Source organism: Rhizophagus irregularis, chromosome 7 (assembly GCF_026210795.1).
Source record: "Rhizophagus irregularis chromosome 7, complete sequence".
NCBI classification, from domain to species: Eukaryota; Fungi; Glomeromycota; class Glomeromycetes; order Glomerales; family Glomeraceae; genus Rhizophagus; species Rhizophagus irregularis.
The window spans coordinates 147,528-167,183 of NC_089435.1; the positions used below are offsets into that span (position 1 = coordinate 147,528).

General features: G+C 25.5%; 1 protein-coding gene across 1 annotated transcript; it reads left to right on the top strand.

The window, feature by feature from the left end:
* Positions 1-18,176: 18,176 nt before the first annotated feature.
* Positions 18,177-18,587, top strand: OCT59_026864 (uncharacterized protein; the record flags this gene model as incomplete). Its single annotated transcript, XM_066136549.1, has 2 exons — positions 18,177-18,271; positions 18,572-18,587. The coding sequence occupies 2 exons, from the start codon at positions 18,177-18,179 to the stop codon at positions 18,585-18,587; spliced, it is 111 nt and encodes a 36-aa protein (XP_065993025.1).
* Between the last annotated feature and the right edge of the window lie 1,069 nt (positions 18,588-19,656).

A 19,656-nucleotide genomic window follows, 5' to 3' on the forward strand; every position in this document is an offset into this window, starting at 1 on the left:
CTATATTTTAAGTATATTTTAAATATATTTTAAAAAGTTTTTAATTATATTTTAAATATAAATACTTTTTATAGGATATTTGTAAATTAGAGTTTGCCCAATCAATATTAAAAAAATGTATGAAATTAGTTCATTTTTTTAAAGCATCTCATCGGGCAGGTGCAGAATTAACAGATGAAATAAAGGAAAATATAATTAAAGGTGGTAAATTAAAGGGGTATTGTCAAACGAGATGGATGACTGCATGTGATTGTGTATCTTCAGTTTTAAGATGTGAAGAAGCTCTAAAAAATGTTGGTATTTATTGATTATTTTTAATTATTTATTTTTAATTAATTTTAATGAATTTATTTAATTTTAGATAGCAAATAATAACCTGAATTACCTAAAGCAAAATATCAAAGAAATTATTACGAGGCATTTTTTTATGGATATTGAAGAATTACAATTAATTCTTAAGCCAATAAAAGAAGCCATCAAATATTTAGAAATGAAAAATGCAACGTTAGCAGATTGTTTCTTATAATTAATAAAATTGTTATATTCAATCAAAAGCTTATCAGAAACTCATACTACTTTTTGACAACAATGCATTAAAGCATTTAATAAAAGGTGGATGCAGTTCAATTTTAGGTTATATATGTTAGCCTATTTACTTCATCCACTATACCGTGGTACGTATTTGATAAAATAAAATGATGATTTTTTACTTATTTAACAATTAATTAATTATTAATTAATTAAAATATCATAGGTAAAGGATTCTGAAATCAAGTATGCCGTAAAGTAGTTTATTGGGCAATTGAAAATATATAGATAAAAATGGGAGGTATAAAAAATTCCAGTTCCAAATTAATTGGGCAAATTGCTGCTTTTCGTGATAATCTTCCTCCTTATAATGATGAATTTGTTCCTAAATATTATACAGTTGAACATTAGTGGAGTTATGTAGAACAAGATGAAGGAGAAGAAAATTTTATCCAACAACTTGCATTAAAAATATTTTCAATAACTCCACACAATGCAAGATGTGAGAGAATATTTTCTGTGATGGGTTGGTATATGAATAAAAGGAGAACTCGGTAAATATTTATTTTATTGTTGCTAGTTATTAATTTTTTTTTGAATTTTAAATTTTAAGTAATTCCTTTCAATTAGATTAAGTGTGAATCATTTACAAAATCTTACGAAACTTCACACATATTATGTTTCAAATGCGAAAACTGAATTAAAGTATACGGCTAGAGATATGAATGTCAAAAATGATGAAGAGTTTATCAATTGGTAAGAAATGGTATATATCAAAATATTAATGATGAAATACGAGAGGAAGAATTAGATAATGAAGACGAAGATTATGGTGATACAGAAGAAGAACTTGTTAACATAGAAGAGTATGAAAAATTTGGGCATAAAAGTAACGATAGTGTTTTACAAAGTGAAAACTATTTTAATTTTGTATCAAAGGAGCTAGTGGAATTATTAAAACTTCAGGAGCCACGAGTAGTTATTAAACCCGTAAATGTTGATCATATTGTTGACCACGGTAATGAAAATTTCGATATAGAGAAATTATTAGACCAACAATTTAGTGTCATATTCATTTGTTGTATATTTTGATTTGTTTTATTTCTTTCAAAATTTTGAATAAAAGCTTCTAACAATTTTGCGTTTTAACATAAAGAATTTCTTCTTAATTTATTTTAAAGACAATAATTTAATACATTATTTCATTTAATTTATTTTTAACAATTTTGTATATGTTTAACAGTTTTATTTAATGCTTAACGATATAGATTAATAATATTTAATGATCTAATTTAACAATCTACTTTAATAATGCTTAAGATTTTCAGAAACTGAAATCTACAAAAAATAAAAAGAAAGAAACGTACGTTTCTTCAAAGTAAATTTCAAAAAAATCTGCCCCCATACACGTACTTGTGTTCTAAGAAACTGAATCTACAAAAAATAAGAAACGTTAGTACGTTTCTTCAAAGTAAATTTCAAAAGAACCCGCCCCTATACACGTTGAGATCCCCCAATTCCCTCTGTCATCAATTTACAGAGTTGCCACATCGAATGGGCATTCCCATGGTCGAACGAACGAATAATCGAACGAACGAACAATTAAACGAACAAGCAAATAATCAACGACATGATTAACAAACAACATAATCAACAAACAACATTTAACAACAATGTACAACAACATTCTTGGTTCATAACATAAATAGCGTTAGTAATATAAAACGTCAAACGATATAAAATAAAATTTAACTTCTCTAAATTTTCCCCAAATTATATCCACTTTTACCTTTAATTTCAAACTTCGATAGCTCTCGCTACGAATTATTACTTTTCGTAAGCGTATATTTAATTCATCTTAAATTTCCATTTTATTCAATTAAAATTAATTAAGCGAACATTAATTAAAGTTTAGGGCGAACCTATTACCTTTAATTAATATTATACTTCATTAACAAATAATTAAATTTAACTTATATTTTTATTGAGTTCTGTGGATGAGAACTATGGAATTACCTTGAATTCCGCTCTCTATTTATACAAATTTTATGCTACTTTCTATTCTATCTATATACTATCTTTTATATTCTTTTTACATATTATCTTTGAATTATCTTTCTAATATGCTATCTATATTTTAAATACGCTATCTTTTAATATGCTATCTTTTTATATATGTTCTTTTTAATATGTTACCTTTTATATTCCATCTTTATACTATCTTTTTATATTATCTTTTATATTATTTTATGTTCTTTAATCTTTCTGACATTATTTTATATGTTCTTTTAATTCGCTTTATGTGTTTTGCTTATAATCTATCTTTTGTGGCTTATAATTATTCTTTCTAATTGTTCTTATTGCTAAAGATTGCTAAACCGCAATTGATCGACTCTAATTATTCTATTGGTTCTTTGTCAATCATTTGATAAATATTACATCATGTAGATCATTACTCTTCCTAAATGTTTATCCTTTTCGGCTAATTATTTATCCATCTACGCCAATTCATAATCAATTTGTTCGTTCTTAATATTTGGCAATTACATTTGGTGGTTGAATTTTATCATCTTTTCGTGCTTGATATTCGGCCGTTTACAACGTACCCGCATTTCTTCAAAATAAATTTTAAAAGAACCCACCCCTATACACGTACCCGTGTTCTTAGAAACTGACATCTACAAAAAAAATAAAAAGAAAGAAACGTTAGATGTTTCTTCAAAGTAAATTTCGAAAGAACCTGCCCCTATATATGTACCTGTATTATAAGAAACCGAAATCTACAAAAATAAAAAAGAAAGAATTTTTCTTCTTTTAACATCTTCTCTAGTGAATCTATTAATTAATTTGCTTTTTAAATTTCTATCATCATTATGGTCACACCAATTTACTAAATTAGCTGCTACTCTTTCTTTTTCTTCATTATACCATTGTAATGCGATTCCTAAATATGTTATTGCTACATTTGCTTTATTTTGTCTACATATACCTCCTCCAATATTTCCTTCTGTTCTTCCACTTACCATAAATGCTACTTCAAATTGTCTAATCCAATCGTTAACATCTTTATCTTCTTTTCCACTAAAAGTTGGCATACCTACTATTCCTCCCATTGCTGCAGTTTGAATTTTATCTGTTAGAGTTTGTCCTACTTCTAATGCATTATCTAATGCATTAGGTGCGAGTCCTATAGCATTTTCTACTATTCTTCTCATTTGTGCTTCTGTTGCCATGTTTAATAATATATTTTCTTGAAATAAATCTTGTAAATTATAATCAGATATTTTACTTTCGTTATATGAATCTTCAATATTCAATGAATTATTCGACTCTGAATTTTGACTTAAACCAAAACCTTCTGTATTTATAACATTTTCATTTTCGCTCTCAAATTCATTCTCATTAAAACTTTTAATATTTTCTTCTCAAATCTCATGTTCTTCTGGATCTAATATTTCTCCAATCTTTTCTGAATCATCTGTATCATCATTTTCTTTTTCAACTTCTTCTTCACTTTCTTCAATTTCAAATTTCTTTAAATATTCGTCTAATATTCTCCTTATTTCTTTTTCTGATTCATTTTTATATTCTTGAAATTTTCTTATAAAGTCTGCACTTAATATATCAACATCTCTATATCCCATACTTATTAATCTTAATAATTCTCCATCAAAAACTTCAATTTCTAAAATTTTGATTAGATTTTTTAACTGTTCTAATCTTTTCTCTATTTCTGTTTCATCATCTAATTCATTCTCATCTTTTACATTTTCTAATTCTTTTTCATAACAACTTTTACATATTCTTTCTATAAATTCTTTATTATATTCTACCGCTTTTATTGCTTCTTTCTTTAATATTATTTTGTTACACATTGGACATTCTATTGTATACATATAATGCCATATTCTTAACTCTTCTTCTATTTCTTTGTCATCTAATTCTTCAATAGTTTTGTAAAATTTCATAAATTCTTTAGTTTTTATTATTTCATATTCTACTTTAAAATTTATTATTTGTCTTATTTCTTCAATATCAATTTTACAACCATTTTTTAACCAATAATTTCTGTATATTCTTTCTATATGTTCGTCTCCTTCATTTGAATTTGATTCTTCCACATTATCTGAACTTTCTAGTTCTCCTATGTCACTTTGTTCTTCAACAAAACCTTTTGTTTCTACAATTTTCTCTATTATCTTATCTGTTAAATCATCGTTCATCCATGGTTTTGAATATTTATTTCTATCCCACCATTGATATGTTATACTTTTCTGAAACTTCTTGATTTTCTCTCTATTTTCTTCTTTTGCAATATTTTCTTCTAAATGTAATATTTCTTTAAAATTTCTCATAGTACCATATCCTTTATTCTTAATAGTTACTGATTCTATTTCTTCTAACCATTCTTCAAATTTTGCAAATCTTATATCTAATTCATTATCTTCTATGATATATCTATATGTTAACAATTCTTTATTCCCTAATAAGTTCTCCTCTGTTTAATCATCTAATATGAACTCATCATCTTCACTAAGTATATAATGTTCACTTATCACTTTTACTACCGATATAATTCCTATTTTTCTATAATCTGATTTATTTCTATACCTAATTGACCTTACAACTATATCACTACTATATCTAACAGTTTTTCTCCTTCTTTTCTCATTTTCTCAAATTCTTTATTTCTTTTCTTTTTACTAGATGGATAACTTTCTTCTCCATCCTTTCTTGTCAATATTATATATTCCATTAATTTTGTATATGTGTTTCTATTATAACTCATTCCTTCTAATATTACCTTTTGAAAAATTTTCCAAAATCTTTTAAACTAATCTCCTATTTCTATTTCATCAGTACTATAACATTTTAGACATGAAGGGTCCACTTGATATTCTTTTCTTAATTCATTATGTTTCTCTATTTCATGTCTATTCTTAATCTCTTCTAATTTATCATATATATCAGATATTTTTACACAGGTCGAAATTAGTTAAATAGGGTATCAATAGGTTATCAATAGGTTATCAATCGGCTATCAATAGGCTACCCTATTGGTAGCCTATTGAACTTGCGCCATAATCCGTCACCAATCGGGCAGGCTGATTGATAACCTATTGATAACCTATTAATACCTTATTGATAACCAATTTGATAAAAATACCAATAGGATACTAATAGGTTATCAATAAGTTATTAATTGGCTAACAATCAGCCTGCCCGATTGGTGACGAATTATGGCGCAAGTTCAATAGGCTACCAATAGGGTAGCCTATTGATAGCCGATTGATAACCTATTGATAACCTATTGATACCCTATTTAACTAATTTCGACTTGTGTTATTTATTTAAACATTTCATAATTTCACTTTTATTTATATTTTATAAAATTTTATCATTAACTTAACAGGACCCTGGAAAATACTTATATAGGTAAGGTCCCAAAAATATTTTTTATTAGTAGCTCTAAGCATAGGTTTTTACTATGATCGCTAAGCATTGTTGATATCTAACCTTAAAAATTATATAAAAATAAGCAAATCAATCTTCTAACCTAATTAAATTTTTATTATAACACATATAATTTATAAAATATATTTATTAATTAATATATTTTATTAAATCCAATTTTAAATATGTTGTGAAGCTAAACTAAACATAATATACAAGTAGATTAACAATATTCAATTAATAAAGTTAATAAACAGTAAAAGAAAAATTCGAAATTAATACTATTACAAAAAATGTAAATTTCTCCATAAGTATTATACTTACACCCATAAAAATTAATATGTAGGTAGTTTCAACCTTGCTGAACAATTTTTAATTAATTTAGAAAGTCGATTTCATTTGACCAAAGAGGTGTAATTACGCTCTGAAGTTGTAAACGGAGAAATGAAAAATTCGGAAGTTAGTACCGTTATGAAAAATGCACTTTTCTCCATAAGTATTATACCCACACTCATGAAAATTAATATATAAGTAGTTTCGACCTTGCTGAACAACTTTCAATTAATTTAGAAAGTCGATTTCATTTGACTGAAGTAATGTAATTACGCTCTGAAGTTGTAAACGAAAAAGTGAAAAATTTAAAAGTTATTACTGTTAAAAAAATATGCTTTTCTATATAAATATCATACTTAGCCTTATGAAAATTAAAATACAAGTAGATTTAACTTGCTGAACAAACTTACTTAAGCATAAAAGATAATTTGATATAACCAAAGTGGTAAGTATTGAAATTATATTTAAAGTAAAACATATTTATAGTAATTTTACTATTTAACAAAATAAACATGTATAATATAGTAATTTTATATTAAAAATAATACACTGGGTTTAATAAAAATTAAAAAGATACTATTAACAGATAATTAATAAAACATTGAAAAAAAAAATGAAATTTCATCAAAAAAAAATTTTTGTTTATGTATTTATATAAAATTGTGAAATGTAGTACAAAATTAACACTCACCGTTAGTGAAAATAAAATAAAAATTAATTATAAATTCAATATATAATATTTTAAAAAGTTATATAAATATGAAAAATAAGCAACTAAAAACTCTTAGTATTTTAAAATAATACCAAAAATATGCAATTTAATTATCTTACATAGTATAAAATTTTCTTAAAATTAAGCATTATAAAATTCTTACATCATAAAACTTTACTATGTTGGCTAAGCACCTTGGTACCTTACATATATAAGCATTTTCCGGGGTCCTAACTTAACATCATTTAAATTACTATTTTATCTTTTACTTCTTTAAAATACAATTTAAATTCTAATATTTTCAAAGTTCCAGCTTTGATTTTATAATTTCTCTATACATTCTATAATATAATCTATAATCGCGATTTTATTTATAAACTTTCTATATCTTGCGCAAATAAACTGTGATCAAGGCTAGGGATTATTTATAACTGGGGCCGCCCAGTGTCAGACTAATATGATCACCAACAAAGGCTTATTTATACTGGGTCCTCCCAGTGTGCTCTTATTTATACTGTGTAATAACCGAAAATATGATAATATAGAATAAGGATAAATAATTAGCCAATGGGTAAATAATTAGCCAATAAAATTATATTTATAGTTTAGTGTAATGAGATAGACACATGATAATAGATCTTCAAATTTTATTAGAAATATTAGAAATATTAGAAATATTTTTCTTAAAAATGTATAAATACAAGTGGATTTCGATAGGAAATTCAGCAGTTCAATTTTTGGAAAAATAAAATTTTTAGTTCACCCTTAATAAAAACTAACACATTCTTTTTGCCTTTTTCTTATGAGTAAAAAGTGCCACATTAATTATATTTTTAATTAATGGTTTATTAATGTTTTGTAACTAATTTTTATTTTAAACCAAGCATAAATACTATACGAACTCAACACGTCGGTGGCAACATACGATATTTTATTTAATATCCTATGGGCGGCATGTCACATTTTTGGTGCATGCTCGCAAGAAAGTAAAAGATTGTTGTCTTCATACAAGATCTAAATGAGAAATAAAAGAAAAGTATATAAGAAAATGAAAGAAAATTTGTGAAATATAAGAAAGGAAGGATGATATGAGAAATCATCAAAGAAGTAATAGATAAGGAAGACTTATCTGAAATATGAGAAAAGTGTTACTATATATGAAAAAGGATATAGTAAAAAAAAATATATAAGAAAATTAAAATATTATTGAATGATATATGAGAAATAAGAAAAAGTAATATTATGAAAAAGGAATATTACGGAATATATGAGAAATGAAAATATACGATATATTGAAAAAGTATATATCGAAAAGATGAATGAAATATTCAAGATAATAATAAAAAGATTTAAAAATTAAACGAAAATAAAAATTTATAATGAGAATGAATTTTGTGAATAATAAGAAGTTAATAAATGATTGAAAAATTTGAAAAGTATTATAAGAAAAGAAAAGTTATTAGTGACAAACCCGTAAATTACTATACTTCTATGAAGAAGGTAAAGGCAAGCCCGGTATAGGTTACTAAATGAAAGAGAAAATTAAATGATATTATAAATATAAGAAATATCAAAATGTTGTTATTTGATATATGAAAAATAAAAGAATAATATGAAAGATTGTAAAAGATAATAATGAATTATATGAAATAAAATGATGTAGTAAAAGAAATTGCGTAAACATGTTGCGTAAAATAAATAAAATGTTGTACAAATCACGTGAGTAATGTAAATCACGTGATGAAGTGCAGTAAATAAAAGAAATAAGAGAAAGTATAAGTCACGTGATAAGGCGTAGTAAAAGAAATATATAGCTGCCCCTTGGGCAGGGGCGACTGATTAATAAAAATATAAATGAATAAGAAAATAATAGAAGAAATAGTTGTGTCACCAGGGGCGTTTGTCAACAGAAATTTTAGTACGTTGATCGCTTAAAAATCCGTGGCTATCCAATTATAATAAGAAAATATTAATGAATTATAAAATGAAATACGAAAAATAAAAATAATATAAAATAGATCTGAAATAAATATTTTGGAAGTTAATATAAGAAAAAGATTAAAAGTTATTAAAAAGTTTAATTTTGTGTATAGAACTGGGAGGACCCAGTATAAATAAGCCTTTGTTGGTGATCATATTAGTCTGACACTGGGTGGCCCAGTTATAAATAATCCCTAGCCTTGATCACAGTTTATTTGCGCAAGATATAGAAAGTTTATAAATAAAATCGCGATTATAAATTATATTATAGAACGTATAGAGAAATTATAAAATCAAAGCTGGAACTTTGAAAATATTAGAATTTAAATTGTATTATAAAGAAGTAAAAGATAAAATAGTAATGATAAATTTTATAAAATATAAATAAAAGTGAAATTATGAAATGTTTAAATAAATAAAAATGTCTGATATATATGATGAATTAGAAGAGATTAAAAGAAGACATGAAATAGAGAAACATAATGAATTAAAAGAAGAATATCAAGTAGACCCTTCATGTTTAAAATGTTATAGTACTGATGAAATAGAAATAGGAGATTGGTTTAAAAGATTTTGGAAAATTTTTCAAAAAGTAATACTAGAAGCAATGAGTTATAATAGAAACACATATACAAAATTAATGGAATATATAATATCGACAAGAAAGGATGGAGAAGAAAGTTATCCATTTAGTAAGAAGAAAAGAAATAAAGAATTTGAGAAAATAAGAAAAGAAGGAGAAAAACTGTTAGATATAGTCGTAAGGTCAATTAGGTATAGAAATAAATCAGACTATAGAAAAATAGGAATTATATCGGTAATAAAAGTGATATGTGAACATTATATACTTAGTGAAGATAATGAGTTCATATTAGATGATCAAACAGAAGAGAATTTGTTAGGGAATAAAGAATTGTTGACGTATAGATATATTATAGAAGATGATGAATTAAATATAAGATTTGCAAAATTTGAAGAATGGTTAGAAGAAATAGAATCAGTAACTATTAAGAATAAAGGATATGGTACTATGAGAAATTTTAAAGAAATATTACATTTAGAAGAAAATATTGCAGAAGAAGAAAATAGAGAGAAAATCAAGAAGTTTCAGAAAAGTATAACATATCAATGGTGGGATGGAAATAAATATCCAAAACCATGGATGAACGATGATTTAACAGATAAGATAATAGAGAAAATTGTAGAAACAAAAGGTTTTGTTGAAGAACAGAGTGACGTAGGAGAACTAGAAAGTTCAGATGATTTAGGAGAATCAAGTTCAAATGAAGGAGATGAACATATAGAAAGAATATACAGAAATTATTGGTTAGAAAACGGTTATGAAATTGATGTTAAAGAAATAAGACGAATAATAAATTTCGGAGTGGAACATGAAATAATGAAAACTAAGGATTTTATAGAGAGCTATATGAAAATTAAGGAATTAGATGATGAAGAAATAATTGGAGAACTTAGAAGATGGTATACTATGAATGCCACAGAATGTCCGTTGTGTAACAAAATGATACTGAAGAAAGAAGCAGTAAAATATAATAAAGAATTTACAGGAGAAATATGTAAAAGTTGTTCTGAGAGAGAAGAGAATGATGTTAGTGAAACAGAATTAAGAGTAAAAAGAATACAGAAAATATGTGAAGGAGCAGAAGTTGAAGTAACGGAAGGAGAAATATTACGAATGATAAATATGAGTTATACAGATGGAGAAATCTTAAATTGGAAGTTTATAAAGTTATTCCAAGAAAATAAGAATGAATTGGAAGGAGTCATAAAAGAAATATTAGATAAATATTTAGAAGAACAAATAGAGACAGAGGGAAACAATGAAAAAGAAGAGGATACAAATGATTCAGAAAAGATTGGAGAAATATTAGATCCAGAAGAATGTGAGATTTGGGAAGGAAATTCTGAAGACTTTAATGAAAATGAAGTCAAAAATAATAATGAAAATATTATAAATACAGGAGGTTTTGGTTTAAGTCAAAATTCAGATTCGAATAATTCATTGAATATTAAGGATTCTGATATTGAAGGTTCTGATAGTGAAAGTGAAGTATCTGATTATAATTTACAAGATTTATTTCAAGAGAATATATTGTTAGATATGGCAAATCAAGATCAAATAAAGAGAATAGTGGAAAATGCTATAGGACTCGCACCTAATACATTAGATAATGCATTAGGAGCAGGACAAACTTTAATAGATAGAATTCAAACTGCAGGAATAGGAGGAATAGTAGGTATGCCAACTTTTAGTGGAAAAGAAGATGAAGATGTTAACGATTGGATTAGACAATTTGAAGTAGCGTTTACAGTAAGTGGAAGAACGGAAAGAAATATTGGAGGAGGTATATGTAGTCAAAATAAAGCAAATGTAGCAATAACATGTTTAAGAGGAATTGCATTACAATGGTATAATGAAGAAAAAAAAAGAGTAGCAGCTAATTTAGTAAACTGGTGTGATCATAACGATGATAGAAATTTGAAAAATAAATTAATTGATAGATTCACTAGGGAAGATGTCAAAAGAAGAAAAATGATAGAATTGACAAGGATTAAACAAGAAAAAAATGAAAGTGTTGAAGAATATAATAGAAGATTTAAGTCAATAGTAAGAATTGCAACTAGAGGTATGACACGTATCAAGTAAATTATTATATCCAAGGATTAGAACCTACATTGGGGTACCAAGTTAGAAGAAGTAGTCCAACGAATTTAAATGACGCAATTAATATAGCAAGAAGAGAAGAAAAAGCTAAAAATGAATTGATAATGAAAACAACGGGTGTAAATATAGAACAAATAAGACAAGAAAAGAATATAGAAGAAATTTTAAAAGAAGAAATGAATAAAAAAGAAGAAAATGAAATATATAAAAAAATGCAAAAGCCAGTTAATGAAAAAGATATTGATGAATTAAGTAAAGCGTTAGAACAATTTAGAGCAGAAAAAATAGCTATGGAAGAAACGTTAAATGAAATAAAAAATCAACAAAGAAGAAATATAAATAGAAATACAAATACAAGAAATGCAAGAAAATAAGATGTTATGAATGCAATGAAGTAGGTCATATAAAACCAGAATGTCCACAATTAAGACAAAGAAATAATTATAGAACGCAAAATAATTTTTATAGGAATAATAATGAAAGAAGAAATAATAATGGTAATAGAAATATAAATTTAATGGATCACGAAAGATATTATGATAATGGTAATTATTATAATAATTACGAAATATATAATTATGAAAAAGAAATATTTCCAACTTTAAGAAGTGGTAGAAAATATGGAAGAGATTTAGATAATGACTATAATGAAATGGAAATTGAAGATGTTCCAATACCACCAAAAAGAGAATATGATATGAAAATGGATATTAATGGTGAAAAAAAAGAAAGATTTTCTAATAAAGAAGATAGAGATAAAGCATATCAACCAAGAAGAAGACATAACCAATGTAAAAGATGTGGATTAAGAGGTCATTTTATAAAAGAATGTCCAAATCCAGGAATGAAAAGAGGAAATAAAAATATTAGAGTACGAGTTAATGTACCACCAGAAAAATATGTAATGGATATGTTTAATGAAAAAGCAAATATAACATATGGACAAATTTACAATGAAAATCCAAAATTTAGAAGAATAGCTAGAAATTATGATGAAGATGATAATGCATGACTACACTCGGACCAACAAATAAAAAGTGCAGATAATAAAAGTGAAACTAAAGCGATGAGAAGTAAAGTTATAATAAAAGGAAAATTAGTATCAATAATAATAGATTCAGGAGCATCAGTCAGTTTAATATCAGATAAATTAAGAAAAGAATTAAATATCCCAATAATAGAAAAGAGTGATATTAGATTTATAATGGCTAATGGAACAAGAGTTGCATCAAAAGGAAAAATAGAAATAACAATAGAAATAAATGAAAATACAGAAATGAAAATAATTATGGATGTAATTGAATCAGTAGAAAAAGAATTAATATTAGGAAATAATGTGTTAAGAGAAAAGAAAGGAATAATAGATTATAATGAAAAGACATTAATATTAAGAGAAGATGGAAAAGATATTGAAATACCAATAGAATATGAAAATAATGATGAAGATATTAATGATAATAATGATAGTAATGATAGTGAAGATGAAAATAGTGAAAATGAATATGAAGAAACAAGTGAACGAGAAATATATTTAATAAATAATGAGGAAAAAGGACATATTATAGAGGAAAACTATTAGGTCTTGGCCATAATGATGGAGATACATTAAAGATGCACAAAGATTGGACAGACGAAATAAAATATAAAGATTTGGAGAAATTACAAGAGAAAGAATTAAAAGATTTAGTTAAAGAATATGAAGATATTTGTATATATGGAGATAAGAAAATAAGTAAAACAAATATAGTAAAATGCAATATAAGGTTAAAAGATGAAACGCCAATAAATCAAAAAGCATATAGAGAAAGTACAGAAAATAGAGAAATAATAAAAAGAAAAAAAGAAATAGATAAAATGTTAAAGGAAATAATAGAATAGATAAAACGTTAAAAGAGGAAATAATACAAGAATCATGTAGTCCATGGTCATCACCAGTAGTAATAGTAAATAAGAAAACAGGAGATAAAAGATTTTGTATAGATTTTAGAAAAATAAATCAAATGACGATAACAGACACATATCCTTTGCCAAGAATAAATGACTTATTAGAAAAATTTAGAGTAGCAAAATGGTTTACAACAATTGATTTAGCAAGTGGATATTGGCAAATAGAGATGAAAGAGGAAGATAAAGAAAAGACAGCATTTATTTGTAGTCAAGGATTATATGAATTTAATGTTATGCCATTTGGATTAAAAAATGCACCGGCAATATTTCAAAGAACAATGAATAAAATATTTAAAGAATACTTAGATAAATTTATGAATGTATACATAGATGATATTATAATATATTCGAAAAATTGGAATGAACATTTACAACATATAAAAATAGTATTAGAAGAATTAAGAAAAGCGAATATGATGTTAAAGTTAAAGAAATGTGAATGGGTGAAAAAGAATGTAGAATATTTGGGACATATAGTAGGAACAGATGGATTAAAACCAGATGATAAGAAAATAGAAAAGATTAAAAATTTAAAACCACCAAAGAATATCAAACAAATAAGAGAAATAAATGGATTATGTTCATATTATAGAAAATTTGTGAAAGGATATTCAAAAATAGTAAAACCAATAATGGAATTAACGAGAAAGAATGTTCCTTTTGTGTGGACAGATAAACAACAAAAAGCATTAGAAGAGTTAAAAGAAAAATTAATAAATTATCCGATATTACAACATCCAAATTTTGAAAAAGAATTTATATTAATAACAGATGCATCAGGAGAAGGATTAGGAGCTAAATTAGAACAATTAGATGAAAATAATAGAGAAATAGTTATTAGTTATGCGAGTAGAAGTTTAGTAAATGCAGAAAAGAGGTATCTAATAACAGAATTAGAATGTTTAGCAGTATTTTGGGGAATAAAATATTTTCATAAATATTTATTTGGAAGAAAGTTTAAAGTAATAACAGACCATGCAGCATTAAAAGGATTTATAAGTACATCAAAAGTTCCTAAAGGAAGAAGAGGAAGATGGATGATGGAATTACAACAATATGATTTTGAAATAATACATAAACCAAAAAAAGAAAATAAAAATGCTGATGCGATGTCAAGGTTAATATGAGAAAGATAGAAGTTAAAAATAATAAATAGTAATAAATAACGAGATAAATAAAAATTAAAAATGGTTGAAAGGATAGGATTAGAAATATATGTATTCATAATTCATACAAATATAAATTATCATTGCATATTATTTGAAGATAAAGAAATAAAATTTATTTTACCATTTGAAAACGAAATAGAAAATTTATTAACAAATGGATGAAAAAGAATATGATAAAATTTTAAAGAATATAGAAAAAGAAGAAAAATACGTATAAGAAAATGGAGTTTTATATAAAATTAAAGATGAAAATAAGTTTAGAGTAATAAGAAGATTTGAATTAGAAGGAATAATGTATATGATGCATGATCATGAATTATCAGCACATTTTGGGATTCAAGCTACATATGAAAAAGTAAAAGAAAAATATTGGTGGAAAAATATGAAACGAGATGTAGAAAAATATGTAAAAAGTTGTGATAATTGTCAAAGAAGAAATAATCCACAAGGGTTACATGAATTACATCCAATAGAAGTAAAAGAACTTTTTCATATGATTGGAATAGATGTAATAGGACCATTACCAAGAACAGAAGAAGGAAATAAATATATAGTAGTAGCAATAGATTTGGCCAGAAGCAAAAGCAATAAAAGAAGCAAATGCAAAAGAAATATCAAAATTTATTTATGAAGAGATAATTTGTCGACATGGATGTCCAAAGAAAATACTTACAGATAATGGATCAGAATTTAATAATCAATTAACTAAAAATCTTACAGAAAAATTTAATGTTCAACATAAATTCTCAACTCCTTATCACCCTAAAACAAATGGATTAATAGAACGATTTAATAAAACATTAATAGAATCATTAGCGAAATTAGTAAAAGAAAAATTAACGATATATAGAAATAGAGAATACAAAGATAAAAATTGGGATCAAAGAATAGCACCAATATTGTTTGCATATAGAAGTAAAATACAAAAATCAAGTAAAATGACACCATTTTATTTGACTTATGGAAGAAGAGTAATATTACCGAATGATGAAGAAGTTAAAGGAATTACAATGATTAAAAGAATAGAACATATAATAGAAGAATTACCAATAAAGAGATATGAAGCAAAGAAGAATATTGAAAAAGCACAAGAACAACAAAAGAAATATCATGACAAAATTGGAAAACGAAAACAAAACTTTCAAATAGGAGATAAAGTATTATATTTTGACGCAGCGAAATATAAAACACATACAGGAAAACTAGAAAAAAAATGGAAGGGACCATATTATATACATGAAGTAATAATAAATGGATCGTACAAAATTAAAGAATTAAATGGAAGAATTTTAAGAAGACCAGTAAATGGAGAATTATTAAAGGAATATTTTGATAGGGAAATATTTGAACCATATATAATAATATAATATGTTTGAGACCCAAATTTGATTCTTAATTTATGGGATATAAATTTTTCAAGAGGAGGATAAATGTAATAACTGAAAATACGATAATATAGAATAAGGATAAATAATTAGCCAAAGGATAAATAATTAACCGATGGGTAAATAATTAGCCAATAAAATTATATTTATAGTTTAGTTTAGTGTAACAAGATAATCATATGATAATAGATCTTCAAATTTTATTAGAAAAAATAGAAGTATTAGAAATATTTTTTCTTAAAATGTATAAATACAAGTGGATTTCGATAGAAATTCTGCAGTTCAATTTTTTGGAAAATAAAAATTTTAGTTCGTCCTTAATAATAAACTAACACATTTTTTTAGCCTTTTTCTTATGAGTAAAAAGTGTCACATTAATTATTTTTTTTTAATTAATAGTTTATTAATGTTTTATAACTAATTTTTATTTTAAACCAAGCATAGATGTTATACGAACTCAACACGTTGGTAGCAACATACAATATTTTATTTTAATATCCTATGGGTAGCGTGTCATAGCGGAATATTTGTGGAATTGCTGAATAGTTGCGAATTTGTGGAATATCTGCAAAAAAAACTAATTTTTTTTTTAATGAAATATAATTTTTTAATTTAACTACTAAAAAATATATTTCCTTTTATTATTAAAAATTGAAACGCCAGAACCAATAGTTCTGGCATTTTTAATAAAAAAAGTCAAAAAAAATGCCAGAACCTATAGTTCCAGTAAAAACGTCAAGACTTATAGTTCTGGCATTTTTATATAAAAAAATTTAAAAAAAATGCTGAAACCTATTGTCCTGGTGTTTTTATATAAAAAATAATTTAAAAAATGCTAGAACTCATAGTTCCAGTGTTTTTACATGAAAAAAATTAAAAAAAAATCAAAAGAAAATACCAGAACTATAGTTTTGGCGTTTTTATGTAAAAAAAATCAAAAGAAAATGCTGGAACTATAGTTCCGGCGTTTTTATGTAAAAAAAATCAAAAGAAAACGCTAGAACTATAGTTCTGGCATTTTTATGTAAAAAAAAATTAAAGAAAATGCCGGAAATGGTTCTGGCATTTTTATATAAAAAAATCAAAAGAAAATACCAGAACCATAGTACCGACATTTTTATGTGAAAAAAATTAAAAGAAAACACCAGAACTATAGCTAGTTCCAACATTTTTATGTGAAAAAAATCAAAAGAAAATGCCGGAACTATAATTCCAGCATTTTTATGTAAAAAAATCAAAAGAAAATGCCAGAACCATAGTTCTGGCATTTTTATGTAAAAAAATCAAAAGAAAACGTTAAAACCATAGGGGCCTCCAGCGTTTTTACGTAAAATCTTAAAAGAAAACGCCGGAACCATAGTACCGGCATTTTTATGTGAAAAAAATCAAAAGAAAATGCTGGAATCATAGTACCGGCATTTTTATGTAAAAAATCAAAAGAAAACATCAGAACCATAATTCCAGCGTTTTTATGTAAAAAAAATTAAAAGAAAATGCCAGAACCATAGTACTGGTGTTTTTATGTAGCTGGAATTCATAGTTCTGGCATTTTTATGTAAAAAAAAATCAAAAGAAAATGCCAGAACCTATAGTTCCGGCATTTTTATGTAAAAAAAAATTAAAAGAAAACGCCAGAACCCATAGTTCTGGCATTTTTATAAATGTACGAAACTGACAGTTATAGGCAGCAATTAGAATTGCAGAATTGTGAGCTACTAACCACAATTCAACTCCAAATTCTGCAATATTGCAGAATTTAAAAATTATTTGCGGACCTATCCTTACTTGTGGGATGTATTTTTGTATATTAAAGCATCAGGATTCTTAATCTAAAGGAAGTGTTCTTCTGACTGTACTTTCTTTCATCCAATTTTGTAATATCTGTAAAAGCCATGAGGTGAATGATATGCTGACAGTTGTAATTCTTACTTGCAATAACAGGTTTTGGAATTCCAGTTTTCCTCTTCCATTTTCATACATTAATGGAGATCTCAGGATTGAAGTCTTCAATCTTGCTAAATATACGTAGACAAACAGGAGTGGGTATGAGAATGGCATTGAGATTGACTTGTTCCAAGTATGGCTCAAATTTTTCTGCCCGAAAGATTTGCTCAAGTTTTTGTGTATATCCATCTTTATATGCAAAGTAAGCACCTAAAGCCCCTTGCAAACATTTTTCAGAGGTAAGTCTATATCTGGATTTATGAGATATTTGTTATCCGGATTAATAGTACACTTCTTATTTGCAAGTGCCTTGGGTGTGAGAATGTATGAGCCTCCTTCTGCTCAATGGTAAGTACACGTCTCAATATTTAATACATCTATACTAACAATTTTCCAACCAGACAGGACCCCGGAAAATGCTTATATATGTAAGGTACCAAGGTGCTTAGCCAACATAGAAAAATTTTATGATGTAAGAATTTTATAATGCTTAATTTTAAGAAAATTTTATACTATGTAAGATAATTAAATTGCATATTTTTGGTATTATTTTAAAGAGTAAATTTATTCATCGCACGTGCGATGCATCGCCACTTTCCTTTTTTGTAAATTATTTATGTTGATCAACCTGCTTATACATCGCCACCCCCCTTAAAATGGCAATGATAAACATAAAAATTTGCATCGCACGTGCGATAAATAAATTATTTCTATTTTAAAATACTAAGAGTTTCTAGTTGCTTATTTTTCATATTTATAGAACTTTTTAAATTATTATATATTGAATTTATAATTAATTTTTATTTATTTTCACTAACGGTAAGTGTTAATTTTGTACTATATTTCACGATTTTATATAAATATATAAACAAAAATTTTTTTTGATGGAATTTCAGTTTTTTTTTTTAATTATCTTTCAATAGTATCTTTTTAATTTTTATTAAACTCAGTGTATTATTTTTAATATAAAATTACTATATTATACATGTTTATTTTGTTAAATAAAATTACTGTAAATATGTTTTACTTTAAAATATAATTTCACTACTTACCACTTTGGTTATATCAAATTATCTTTTATGCTTAAGTAAGGTTATTCAGCAAGTTAAATCTACTTGTATTTTAATTTTCATAAGGCTAAGTATGATATTTATATAGAAAAGCATATTTTTTTTAATGGTAATAACTTTTAAATTTTTCACTTTTTTGTTTATAACTTCAGAGCGTAATTACACCACTTCAGTCAAATGAAATCGACTTTCTAAATTAATTGAAAGTTGTTCAACAAGGTCGAAACTACTTATATATTAATTTTTATGAGTGTGGGTATAATACTTATGTAGAAAAGTGCATTTTTCATAACGGTACTAACTTCTGAATTTTTCATTTATCCGTTTACAACTTCAGAGCGTAATTACACCCCTTTGGTCAAATGAAATCGACTTTCTAAATTAATTGAAAATTGTTCAGTAAGGTCGAAACTACCTACATATTAATTTTTATGGGTGTAAGTATAAT